General features: G+C 42.2%; 1 protein-coding gene across 1 annotated transcript in view; it reads right to left on the bottom strand.

The window, feature by feature from the left end:
- The window catches only part of LOC126413339 (probable E3 ubiquitin-protein ligase HERC1), a 722,413-nt gene that overhangs the window by 39,251 nt on the left and 669,104 nt on the right, over window positions 1-14,058 (bottom strand). The window contains exons 68-69 of the mRNA XM_050083249.1: window positions 13,935-14,058; window positions 2,064-2,216 (exon numbers count right to left, since the gene is read on the bottom strand). The exon at window positions 13,935-14,058 is cut by the window's right edge and continues 70 nt beyond it. Of these exons, the coding sequence (XP_049939206.1) occupies window positions 2,064-2,216; window positions 13,935-14,058 (277 nt within the window). The remainder of the gene's footprint in view (window positions 1-2,063; window positions 2,217-13,934) is intronic.

Genomic DNA, 14,058 nt, shown 5'->3' with positions numbered 1-14,058 from the left:
AAATACCCTCAGACTTCATGAAGAATATAATAACTCCAATCCCAAAGAAAGCAGGTGTTGACAGATGTGAAAATTACCAAACTATCAGTTTAATAAGTCATGACAGCAAAATACTAACACAAATTCTTTAAAGACAAAAGGAAAAACAGGCACGAGACGACCTCAGGGAAGATCAGTTTGGTTCCACAGAAATGTTGGAACAAGCAAGGCAATACTGACCTATTACTTATCTTAGAAGACAGGTTAAGGAAAGGCAAACCTACATTTCTAGCATTTGTAGACTTAGAAAAAGCTTTTGATGATGTTGACTGGAATACTCTCTTCCAAATTCTGAAGGTGGTAGGTGTAAAAGACAGAAACCAGATGACAGTTATAAAGAGTCGAGGAGCATGAAAGGGAAGGAGTGGTTGAGAAGGGAGTGAGACAGGATTGTAGCCTATTCAATCTGTATACTGAGCTAGTGGTAAAGTAAACAAAAGAAAAATTTGGAGTAGAAATTAAAATCCACGGAGAAGAAAGAAAAACTTTGAATTTGCCGATAAAATTGTAATTCTGTCAGATACAGTAAAGGACTTGGAAGAACAGTTCAAAAGAATGGACTGTGTCTTGAAAGGAGGATATAAGATGAACATCAACAAGAGTAAAATAAGGACGATGGAGTGTAATCAAATTAAATTAGGTGATGCTGAGGGAATTGTATTAGGAAATGAGACACTTAAGTAGTAAATGTGTTTTGCTATTTGGGAAGCAAAATAACTGATGACTGTTGAAGTGTGGTGGATATAAAATGTAGACTGCTTATGGCAAGGAAAGCATTTCTGAAGAAGAGAAATTTGTTTACATCGAGTATAGATTTAAGTGTCAAGAAGTCCTTTCTGAAAGTATTCGTGTGGAGTGTAGCCACGTATGGAAGTGAAACAAGGATGATAAATAGTTTAGATAAGGAGAGAATAGAAGCTTTCGAAATGTGGTGCCATAGAAGAATGCTGAAGATTAGATGGGTAGATCACGTGACTAATGAGGTGGTACTGAATAGAATTCAGGAGAAGAGGAATTTGTGGCACAACATGACTAGAATAAGGGGTTGGTTGGTAGGATGCATTCTGAGGCATCAAGCGATAACCAATTTAGTACTGCAGGGAAGTGTGGAGGGTAAAAATCATACATGGAGACCAAGAGATAAATACACTAAGCAGATTCAAAAGGACGTAGGTTGCAGTAATTACTTGGAGATGAAGAAGCTTGCGCAGGATAGAGTAGCACAGAGGGCTGCATCCAACCAGTCTCTGGACTGAAGGCCACAGCAACAATAAAAAAAAATCAGTTTCAGCTGAGCTGTAGTACACACACTCACAACACAAGACACAAAAATAATTTTCATGTAACCTTTGTCTCCTTCTTCAGGGTTCAGAATAGAGTTAAGCACTCTGGTGCTAAGATAATCAACAAGCTCCTGTATAACGTAAAGAAAAAAATTGGAAATCCCTATCAATTTAAAAGGAAATTGAATACCTACCTCATTAGCCACTATTTCTGCAATTTATCTGAATATCTAAACTCAAGGACTGAAAGGCTCTTTTAGCAACATGATGACAATGTTTATTATGAAGCTGCACTACAAGTAATATTTAGTATTTACAGATGTAACAAATATTTTCTCTGCTGTATTTGTCTTATGTTAATATGTGCAATGACTCTTTCCATGGCCATAAATACTGTCCTTCTTGATGGGATCTATAGAACATTATGAAGGAACGACTGAATGATTACATTACTGGCACTTTTAAGCCTAGTGTATGACTCAGTAAGATCCACAAGATGTCACTTCTTTAACAAACATTGTTGCTGAAGAAGATCAGTAACAGTGGTTCAGGCAACAATTCTGACCACATACTAAGTCACACAGCTGAGGATAAAATCAGGACAAAGACAAAGAGAGGTACATTATGAGGTTAGATAGAAACTGAGTGACTCAATGGAATCCACACAATGAGGCATAAAGAAGCAATTAATCAATGATAAACATAACACTAAAAATTTAAAATTATAGCAATCTTATTTACCTGAAGGTCCATTTCATGTAGTCTGAACTGGACAGCCTGTTCCACATACTGCAAACGATTGTGGAATGTGAGGGGAATGCTTCTGCCACCTGGTACAATGGGCATAACTTTTCCCGTACAACTAGTGCCTTCAAAACACTCCAGTGGTATTACCTGCAGGGTAAAGAATACAAAATATTAACAATTATAAACAAAAAATATTGCTAAAATTAAGAGCAATTAAGAAAAACTGGAAGAGACAGGGTACAAGATCTTCCTCCTAAATAAATTCAGCACAAATGATTTATTTCAATGACGATTAGAGTGTGAACTAAAAATGGTGCCAAAAGATAACAATGTTGAAAGCGAACATGAGAATATTATATAAACAATTAGGAAAATTGCTCTAGAGGTGCTGGGGACAGAGTAAAGGTGTAGACAAATAGGATCCTCCATGGCTGTCAGATGACCTTAAGAAGTTGATTTGGGAAATGAAAAAAATGTACCTCAAGACAAAATTACAAGACAATAAATCAGGAATTACAAAACAGAATTAAATCAGAAAAGAACAAGATGTGGGAACAGAAATGCATCCAAATTGAGAGTTTAATAGGTGGATCACAAACAGAAGTATGGAGAACAATCGCTGGTATGAAGAAAACTCCAAGAAACAAAGCAGTAAACAATTTAATTCCTTTAAGCTAATGGAAAAAGCATTATACTGATTTTCTAACTGAAGACAGAACGAGGTAGGACAGAACAAAAAGTTTGGAATATGAACATCACGACAGAGGACGTACACAGTGCATTAGCTAAAATGAAGAATGGCCAATCGCCTGGTCCTGGAAATATTCCTGTGGAGTTATTGAAAGCTTGAGGACACCATTTAACGAAAAGAATACCAGCTTATGAGCAACTGCTGTCAACAGATTGAAGTTCCATCGGTGTGGAAAAGATCGTATATAGTCTCCATTTTCAAGAAGAGAATTAGAAAAGACACTGATTGCTGCAGAGACGTAAGTGGGAACTGCACGATGAGCTGCTTATTTGGCAAAATTGTATGTGAGAAAATAAGGTAGAATGTTGGACACCATATTGGAGGAGACCAGAGTGGGTTCAGGCAGAACAGATCCTCTACAGATAACCTTTTTATTTTTACAACAGCTAATGGAGAAATTCATAGCAGGAGCTACACATTGCCTGTGTAGATTTAGCTAAAGCCTATGACACAGTTTCTAGAGCAAAACTCTGGGAAACTTTGGAAGATTTTATATGGATGATTAACTTTTACAGAGTATTACTGAAATGTACAGAGATAATAAGGTACAAATTAAAAGAGGGTCAAAATTATCAGAACCTATTAATGTCACAAACAGATGCTCCAAAGGTAGAAGAAAAGTTGCAGAGGAATGGAAATTATTATTAACGATGTACAGCTGTTTTCGTTAAGTTTTCCTGATGGTCAAGCTGTTCTAGCACAAGATGAATTTGACCTTGAGTTCATGATACCCTGTTTATATCGACAGTATGATAAACGGGCATTGCAAGTGAGTCTGATAAAAACCAAATATCTGGTAGTGAATAGTGACATTAAATTTGAAGTTCACACCAATGATGGAGCAGTTATGAAATTTAACTATCTTAGGGCATATATTGACTAAAATGGACTGTGTACTACAGAAATAAAATTCAGAACACAACAAAACAGAAAAGTAATAGGGAGTATAAATTATTTTTGGTTTGACAAGAATATCTCTAATAACAATAAGAAAGAGAGTGGGCAGGCTAATGGTTGAATCTGTTCTATGGTACTGGTCAGAATAACAGCTGTGAAAATGGATTATTTGTGAAGGAGTGCCACAATATCAAGAATTGAAAAGAAGACTAATGACGAAGTGAGAGCTCAAACGAAGGCAGATGAAACACCAATAGACAGAATTGAAAGAAAACCTCTAAAGTAGTATGGACATCTGTTGAAAATACCAGATCATCAATGGCCAAAGAAAATGTTTGACTGGAAACCACCTGGCCAATGTAAATGCGGGAGACCACAATGTTCTTGAAATGACCACATCAACAGAATAATGGAGAATTGCAGAATAACTAAGGAGGAGGCACTGAATAGAGAGGCTTGGCAGAAGATAACAGGAATACAACAAAATGTTGTTATTACTGACTTCTGTCTTAATTAATCCTGTAATAATAATAATAATAATAATACATTAAAGCTTTGTTCACACTCAATCTATCAACTAGCCAATGATCCAGGACAGTTCTCATCACTTTGCATAACAACAACAGGGAAAGGATGGACTGTTACTGTTGTGACTCGCCTCTCATTCAAAGTGCCGCCGCGCAATTATGCGCATCGTCTACATGCGGCGCTGTCTGCCAGCCATGCAGCAGCTGCGCCACCTAAGAGGCCAGCCAGCGAGTGGCCGCCAGACTTGGACTCAGTGTTCATTCGAATGTTACCTTGTTCACATGTCTTGCTTTGTCAACTTGCTCAGGGACTTATATGTGTTGTGTTGTTCTGAAATATATGTGTTCAACTTGATGTTATAACAATTGGGGACGAGGTAGTGGATTTTTCCTTTTCATCGTTGACCCACAGGTTTCCATGGCTACTGTCGAGCAACTATTGCAAGGTCTCATTGAACAGCAAACGCTTCTAACATCGGCGATTCGCGATTTCGTCGCGGCATCAAATGCGGGGCGTTTCTCATCGTTGTCTATACCTCCTTACGATGAGACAGTGGAAGACTGGTCTGATTACGAAAAATGTCTTCGACAGCGCTTCTTGGCATTTCATGTCGTGGACGAACAAACATGTAAGTCTCTCTTCCTTTCATGGATTTCACCTCAAATGTATCGGTTGTTGTCGCAATTGGCTCCTTTGAAAGATCCTGCGTCTTTGTCCTTTGCTGAAATGTGCTCACTTCTGTCTGTCTATTTTCAAAAGCAAATGCATGTGGTAGCCTCTCGTGTTGCCTTTTATCGTTGTCAAAAACAACCACATCAATCCTATCACATTTGGGCTGCTGAACTTCACGGCCTCAGTCGAAAGTGTCAATTTGTTACTGACGTTCACAAAGAATCCTATGCCGATTCCATGGTATGGGATGCTATTAACCGGTTGGCGCCCGACAAAGAAGTTCGGTAATGTGCTCTTCAGTTGGCAAATCCGACTCTAGATGAAGTCCTATCCATCGCACAGTCTTTCGAAATTTCTCGCACCGCTGGGGCGCAAATAGGGGCATGGGGTAATGTCGGGGAAATACAACCACTGTGCACTGTTGACGACGCGTGTGATGCATCCCCGCCGGCCGACGTGGCCGCAGTATGCTCCCACGTGCAGCCTCGACCTAACCGTAAACAACCCTCTAAGAAACTGCAGCAAAACCCATGGCAACTTCCTTCATGTCCGCGATGTTTTACGGAACATTCATGGAAGGACTGTCCCCAACGTTGGGCCGTGTGTCACAACTGCAAAAAGAAGGGTCATGTGTCTGCCGTTTGCAAATCCGACCACATACACGATGTTCATGACCGTGACGCTGATTCTGCTTCTGTGTTGTCTGTCAATTGCAGTTCTTCCCTTTCAGGGAAGTTATTCCTCACTGTCCAAATCCTGTCGGGATGTTCGCATGCAGGTGGATACCGGTTCTGCTGCCACTATAATTAATTCTCAGACGTATCTTCAGTTGGGTTCTCCACTCCTATCACCTGTCACTCGGCAATTACGGACGTACAATACACAGAAGATTTCTCGCTTGGGACAATTTAATGCTGAGCTATCTTACAAATCTGTCGTTCGCACTGTTCCCATATTTGTGGTCGACCAGAGCAAAGCAGAAAATCTTTTTGGTTTCAATGCCTTTCGCGTTTTTGGGTTCTCCATAGATGACTCTGTCAATATCGTCTCTGATGCTACTCCTTATGCTCAATTGGATTCCTTGCTGACGACATTTTCGTCCCTTTTTTCTACTGGGTTAGGCCATGCAAATGACTTTGAAGCGCATATCATGCTCAAACCCACTGCTCGGCCTAAGTTTTTTCGGGCTTGGCCCATTCCTGTGGCCCTTCGTGATCGGGTAAAACGGAAGCTGGATCGTCTCACTACTTCAGGGGTCTTGCTTCCTGTCACTTCCAGTGAGTGGTCCTCTCCTGTTGTTGTTGTTGCTAAGCCCAATGGTGATATTCGTCTCTGTGGCGATCATAAAGCCACTGTAAATGCACAATGCCTCATTGACACTTATCCTATGCCCCGACCTGAAGAATTGTTCACAAAACTTGCGGATGGTCAGTATTTTTCTAAAATTGACCTGTCAGAAGCTTATCATCAACTTCCTCTCGACGCTGCTTCCTGGCAGTTTCTGTTCCTTAACACACCTTTCGGCCTCTATCAATACCAATGATTGCCATTCGGGGTTGCCAGCACCCCTGCTCTCTTTCAACGGTTCTTGGAACAATTATTGCTCCCTGTCCCTGGGTGTATAAATTACATGATGACATTGTTGTCACTGGCTCCACCACTGAAGAACATCTTCAGAACCTCCGCACACTTTTTCATGTTTTACAAACTGCCGGTCTTAAGTGTAATCTTCCGAAATCACAATTTTTTCAGGCATTTATCACGTACTTGGGGCTTCAACTCTCTCGAGATAGTATTCACCCTCTTCAGCAAACTGTCGTTGCGATTGATGCCCTTCCTCGCCCTACATCTGTTAAGGAACTGCAGGCCTTCTTGGGGAAAATAGCATACTATCACAAGTTTTTACCGTCTGCTGCGTCGATAGCTCAGCCATTGCATCGCCTGTTGCATAAAAACGTGCCTTTTCACTGGTCCGCGTCATGCGATGTGGCTTTCCACAAATTGAAGGCTATGCTGAAACAGGCCCTGTGCCTGGCTACTTATCGACCTGGCCAACATCTTGTTCTTGCCACGGACGCCTCTTAATACAGGGTCGGTGCAGTCCTCGCGCACCGTTTTTCAGACAGCTCTGAACAACCCATTGCTTATGCCTCCAAAACGCTCACGGATGCCCAACAAAAGTATTCTCAAATTGAAAAACAAGCTTTGGCCATTATTTATGCTTTTCATAAGTTTGGTGTTTTTCTCTATGGCTCCAAATTTCATCTTGTTACGGATCACAAACCACTTGTTTCCTTGTTTCATCCATCACCGTCCCTTCCCGACAAGGCTGCACACCACCTCCAGCGTTGGGCTCTTTACTTGTCTCGTTTCAATTATGAGATTCATTTCCAGCCGACGGCTCAACATGCGAATGCTGATGCACTGTCTCGCCTTCCCATGGGTCCTGATCTGGCATTCGATAGGGACGAACTTCTGTGTTTCCACCTGGATGTTGCCGAGCAGCGGGTTGTGGACGGGTTCCCCATCACCGGGGACCGGCTGGCGGCTGCTACTGGTTCTGACCCTACCCTATCCCGAGTTTTACGCTGTATTCAGAAGGGTTGGCCAGATCGTCCGTCCGCTAAGACTTCTGATCCATTGCGGAACTACTACACTTTGCGCTACCACCTCACGGCTAGGGATGGTGTTATCCTCCTTTCCACCGACAATGCTTCGCCGTGTGTTGTGGTACCTGCGTCTTTGCCTGCTTCAGTCTTGAGCCTCCTTCACCAAGGGCACTGGGGTGTCTCTCGCATGAAATCTCTGGCGTGCCGTCATGTGTACTGGCCCGGCATCGACTCTAAAATAGCTCACATGGTCGCTGCCTGCGGCCCTTGTGCATCACAGGCCGCCGCCCCGAAGTCATCTTTGTCACCGTGGCCTTCACCTGAGTCGCCCTGGGAGCGTATTCATGCTGACTTTGCGGGACCCTTTTTAGGTACTTATTGGCTCCTCGTAATTGACGCCTACTGTAACTTTCCTTTCACTGTCTGTTGCACGTCGCCTACCACCGCGGCAATCATAAGTGCTCTCGTCCGCATTTTTTCTTTGGAAGGCCTTCCCTCTACTCTTGTTACTGATAATGGTCCGCAATTTGCCTCTTCCGACTTTGCGCATTTTTGTGCTCGTCACGGCGTTATGCATGTCACGGCCCCTCCGTTCCATCCACAGTCAAACGGTGAGGCTGAATGACTGGTCCGCACATTTAAGGCTCAGAGGCGGAAACTCCTGACTTCTTCTACTGCTGATGATGCGCTTCTCCAGTTTCTGCCTTCTTACCATTTCACCCCCATGGGCGACCACAGCCCGGCTGAGCTCTTATATGGCCGACAGCCCCGCACGCTACTTCATCTTCTGCGGCCGTCCACCTCACGGCCACGGGTGCCTTCGCTTGGCCGGTTCACTGCCAACGACCTTGACTGGGTACGGGGATATGGCAGGCAGCCAAAATGGAGTCCGGGCCGCATCTTACGACACCGTGGCCGATGCCTGTATGAAATCCAGACGGACACTGGTGTTGCAGTGCATCATTTGGACCAGCTTCGGCCTTGGATGCCGGCAACGTCTGTTCCGATGCCGCTACACCACCTTCGCCTCTACCTGACGCTCGGGATTTTGGCATCTCTCATTACTCACAACGCAGCCCTCTCACCGTCATCTTGGTGCCAGTACAAGAACGGACACCACCGGGAGACGTGCCCATGCATGAACCGGATGACCACCATCTGTTGGAGCCAATCTACTCGCCTCCTTCTCCTACGGACACTGACACATCGCCCATGTCTCCTGTTATATCAACTGGACTTGCCGCAATGGGCAGATTGCTGCACAGGGCCCCAGCCGATTCGACCCCTACGTCTCCTGTCATCTCGATCTGGTATCATCGGGGACACTTCCGTCCATATGGGAAGCCTCCTCCTCCAGACTTTAAGGCCGGTCAAATGACACCTATGGACGTTAGCACTCTCCAGGCCATCTCCATCAAGACCAGTGCAAAAGTTTCGAAGGGGGGAAAAGTGTTGTGACTCGCCGATCATTCAAAGTGCCGCCGCGCATTACGTGCGTCATCTACATGCGGTGCTGTCTGCCAGCCATGCAGCAGCCATGCCACCTAAGCGGCCGGCCAGCCAGCCAGTGGCCACTAGACTTGGACTCAGTGTTCATTCGAATGTTACCTTGTTCACATGTCTTGCTTTGTCAACTTGCTCAGTGACTTATACGTGTTGTGTCGTTCTGAAATATATGTGTTCAACTTGACGTTATAACAGTTACTTACTACACAGAGGAAGTATTATGCTGCAGACAGGTACAATAACAACAATAAGGAAAGGTTAGATTGCTACTCATCACATGGAGGAGGTGTTGAGTCACGGACAGGTAGAGTGAAACAGAATGGTAGAAATATTTAGCATTTAGGCTCAGTCCTTCATCACATTTAGAAAACTCACATACATTCACACCAGCACCACTTAATGACACTTGGCCGGTATTGTCTTAGTGCCTGGAGACAACAGTGAGCCATGTGTGTGTGTGTGTGTGTGTGTGTGTGTGTGTGTGTGTGTGTGTGTGTGTGTGTGCGCGCGCGCGCGCGCGCGCGCGCGCGCGCGTGCGTGCGCCTCGATGAGAGAGGAAGGGGGGGAGAGAGGGAGGGGGGGGAGAGAGAGAGAGAGAGAGAGAGAGAGAGAGAGAGAGAGAGAGAGAGAGAGTGAGAGAGAGAGAGAGAGAGAGAGCAGAAAGTTGTGAATGTGTGTGGGTTTCCTATTCTGATGAAGGACATAGCCTAAACACTGAATTTTTTAGCATTCTTTTTCATTTTACCTGAGTGTGATTCAACACCTCCCCTATATAGTGAGTAGCACTCTATCCTCTTCATATTATTATTAGTATCCCACCCTGAATTTCCTGCTTCACATAAGTAAGGTTATGAGCAGTGTTTACAATTTTTTTTCTTCTGTGTATGTATTGCACAGTAACTGAAGCTTACACTATGCAGGATGTAAGTTATGTTCTCAGCCGGTATATTGTTCCCTCGATTGGAGTTAAAACTGAGATATTTTTCTGAAATACACATGTGAAACACTGATGAATATGGAAACCATAGCACCAAAGGAGCCATTCTGGCCTGCGTAAATCACACCAAATACTGAAGGTCAGTGATGGAGGGGTTTTACTGTGACATTGCTGAAGCACAGAAGATACTTTTTGTTGTCAGTACCCACTGTACAGGGGATTTGCAACAATATCAATGAATACAGTCAAATGACACGCTTGACATCACTGGCTGAGAAGTTGCAAATAAAGGTAGTGTCCCCTTGTTCTAAGCAGATCACAATGGGTGTTGGCTGAGGTTAGACCAAACAGCTGGTAACAGCTCAACCTCAGCGGTGCAATGAGCTTTGTTTTTAGTTCGTATGATGTCTGCAAATTATAACCATGTACTGTTTCACAGGAAGTGACTTTGACTGGTGCTCAAATTGTTTTGTATTGAACTGTGACTGTAACTACAGATTTAGACACGGTTAGGTCAGATGAACAAAGTGTATGTTGTGCTATTGTGTTACGTCTCTCAATGGTACAGGTAAGTAGGGCTATGTTTATTATCTTGCTGTATATATGCTCACTGTTGTGGAAGATAATCACATATGACCTTCTGGTCATGACCAAGTGTGGAAATTTAATAGTTGTGGAGAATATTGTGGGGTGAAGTGTGAAACAAAATCAAAACTATCCTGATATTACACATACAAATTTCTGTCTGGCAGCTTATTTTGAAAGTTGTCTCACTGGGGTTCCTAGGTATCAAAAGATATGCCACGGAGACAATTACTTTGAATTAGTGGCTTCTGTGAAGGCTCCTTGAACTTTGATGTGATGTACATTTATCTTTGATCTGAAACTGATATAGGTATACAACACTTTAATTGGAGGACACAGGGCCCAACAATATATCAAATGAATCTATGCAGCTGTAGAATCCTTTTCGGGTCTCAAACATCTATGCTGTATATATGTAGACTGAAGCAATACTGTAAATTTGCACAAAGGCCAGGATTCAAACTCAGGTCTTCTGCTCACTACGTAGATGCAGTAACCACTACACCACTCTGGCCCAGTGGCTTTGCACAACTCAGCACACCTCCCTCTTCAAATGCTGTTTGAGTTTAGAGGAATATCAAGTGGGCTGATACATGAATGGGAATTTAGACTGAGAAGGGAGGAGTACTAGCGTAGTCTGAGCAGCTGTGCAAAGCCACTGTGCCATGGCGACATAGTGGTTAGCACATCTACCTATGAGCAAGGGACCTATATTCAAATCCTGGTCTTGGTATAAATTTTAATTTTTTGCTTAAATCTCCTTATATCCAACAATATAGTCTATTTGTACTGGAGGTGCTGGGTACTTATTTGCTGGCCAACCAATCTCTTACCAGGCACATAATTTCATTCAAAGGTTGTGCATGTGCCACCAGCTGGGGAGTCATGCTGGAAACTGTACAAGGCAGGTAAGACGGGTGTGTTTTTGGAAGGCAGGAACATTGCTGATGTGAATGGACTGACAGAAACCAACAGGTGCATATGCTGTAGCACTGGATGCTGCATGCCTGTAACTCAGCCAACTACGGCTAAAGAGAGTTCTTTTTCATTGAGACACCGCATGTGTTGCTCTTTTCATCCAATTTGTAGAAAACTATGTATAAACATTAACTGTAAGGTGAACAGGTTACATACTGACAGTGGGGAGTCCAAAACAAACAAGACGGTGCAACAGTTTACACATTGGACAGTGGATTCACATTTGGAAGGAATGTGGTTTAAATATCCATCCAGTAGGTTTCCCATTGCATCCCTATATCACTTAAGGCAAAGCCAAGATAGTTCCCTTGAAAAAGCACAGTCAATTTTCTTCCCCCAATTTGGACTTCAACTCTGTCTCCAAATGACTTTGTTGTCAAAGGATGTTAAACTCTAATCTACCTTCCAGATCCAATATGGAGCAAGAGTAGTCTATTTCAATGTTGGAACTGCAATCCCAGTTGCCACTCTCTGTCATTTCCCTACATGTGGAGAAAAGCTAGGTGCTACTGTGATAACAGTGGATGTACACCTGCAGTGGTTTGTTGGGTTGACAGTCTGTACAGTTCAACAATCCACCTAAACCATTAACAATGTTCCAAAAGAATTAGTAAGTGCCATCTTATTCCCACGAAAAAACTTACATTCTGTCAGTGGATATCATCCTTGGCTCATTATATCCCTTTATTCTGTTATATATACGGCCACAAAATTCTTTTCACAACATATCCAATGTACACAACACAGTGGTACCTCTCTCTCTTCCAACCCCCCCCCCCCCCCCCCCCCACACACACACACATACACATCACAGTTAAATGCTTCTTTCTCATTATGTGCTCTACATACATACATACATACATACATACATACATCAGTGCTAATGGTTAGTCTGGCAGGTTTTGAATTTACATAAACTACAAAAAATCTAAATATGTAAAACAACAACATTTTCATACAACAATGCCTTCAAATGCAAAATAGAATATAATTTAAATCTGAAAAGTGGAACTAATAGGAAACAAATTACCAGGTTAACTTCAGTCAAATATGTAGTAACTTAAAAAAGCACAGTCATTACGAATGCAATTTTAAAAAACAGAAGAACATGGAAACATTTTACTTTTGAGAACTCCCGTAAAACATACAAGTTTAGATGAATGGGTGCATTTAGGAAACAGTATGAAAATTAATGAGATCTACTCCCACGTTGCTAGCTAACAACCGATGAAATATTCACTCAAAACACACACACACACACACACACACACACACACACACACACACGATAAATTGTGATTTTGCAGTGAGGAAGAATTATTTAATATTCTTAGTTATTTACTTTTGTTCTTTTGCCTCAAGGGTAATACCATCAGATCAATAAAACAATGGTTACAGAAAAGGACAACTCAGTCACCAACTACAGTCAGATAACTGTCACATATATTGTACCTTCGCTTTTAGCTAGCTTTTGGGTAAATTTAAGTGTTTGAAATATTTTCTGAATGTATTTATGTGGTATGGAAATGAAACATGGACGATGGGCAATTCAGACAAGAAGAGAATAGAAGCTTCTGAAATGTGGTGGTACAGAACGTTGAAGATTTTGTGAGCAAATCAAATAATTAATGAGAAGGTACTGAATCACATTGGAGGGAAAAAATGGCACAACTTCCCTAAAAGAAGGGACTGGTTGATAGGACACATCCTAAGGCATCAAGAAATTGTCAATTTGTGTGTGTGTGTGTGTGTGTGTGTGTGTGTGTGCACGTGCGCGCGCGTGCACTGGGGATGGTGCAAAACTGCAGACAGTGACCAAGGCTTGAATACAGTAAGCAACTTCAAACGGATCTATAGGTTGTATTACTTATGCGGAGATGAAGAGGCTTGCACACAATAAACTAGCATGGAGAGCGGCATCAAACCACTCTTTGGACTAAAGATCACAACAAAACTTTATATCTAAGTATTCTAAAGGCTTTCTCTATATTTGAAGGGCAAATTATTTCTGACTTACATCGATCAATCAATCTTCAATGATTTATTATAACTGTAAAAAATGAAAGCAGCCATAAGAATCCCCATGTCTAACAACAAACTGCACAATTAATCTATTAATCTTGCCAATCTTTATTTGTCTCAGATGCTAAACATATGGTTATGTGACATATTCAAAGCATGCTATCACTGAGTATTCAACCACTCACTATCTGCATTACAACAAAAATGGTAAACCCTCATAAAATAAAAAGTAATTTCAGGAAGAGTGAACAACTTAGCATGACCTGCATTATTATTTTCATGGTGGGGTAGCATACATGCAATATCATTGCATTATTTAAACAATGAATTTCCAAACATGAAACACAACATGGAAGGAGCTATTTTTTTTAGCAACTTACCTCATAGAAATTTGTTTCTGTTATGCCAGACAAATGTATGTCTCTTATTCCTCTCAGACTTTGCGTGTAAAGAATATCTGTCTCTTCTAAATCATCCATTGTCACTGGTTCTTCAACCAGCAGT

The sequence above is a fragment of the Schistocerca serialis genome, chromosome 7 (assembly GCF_023864345.2).
Source record: "Schistocerca serialis cubense isolate TAMUIC-IGC-003099 chromosome 7, iqSchSeri2.2, whole genome shotgun sequence".
Lineage (NCBI taxonomy): Eukaryota > Metazoa > Arthropoda > Insecta > Orthoptera > Acrididae > Schistocerca > Schistocerca serialis.
The sequence above is the reverse complement of the archived record's forward strand: the minus strand, read 5'-3'. Positions and strand labels throughout refer to the sequence as shown.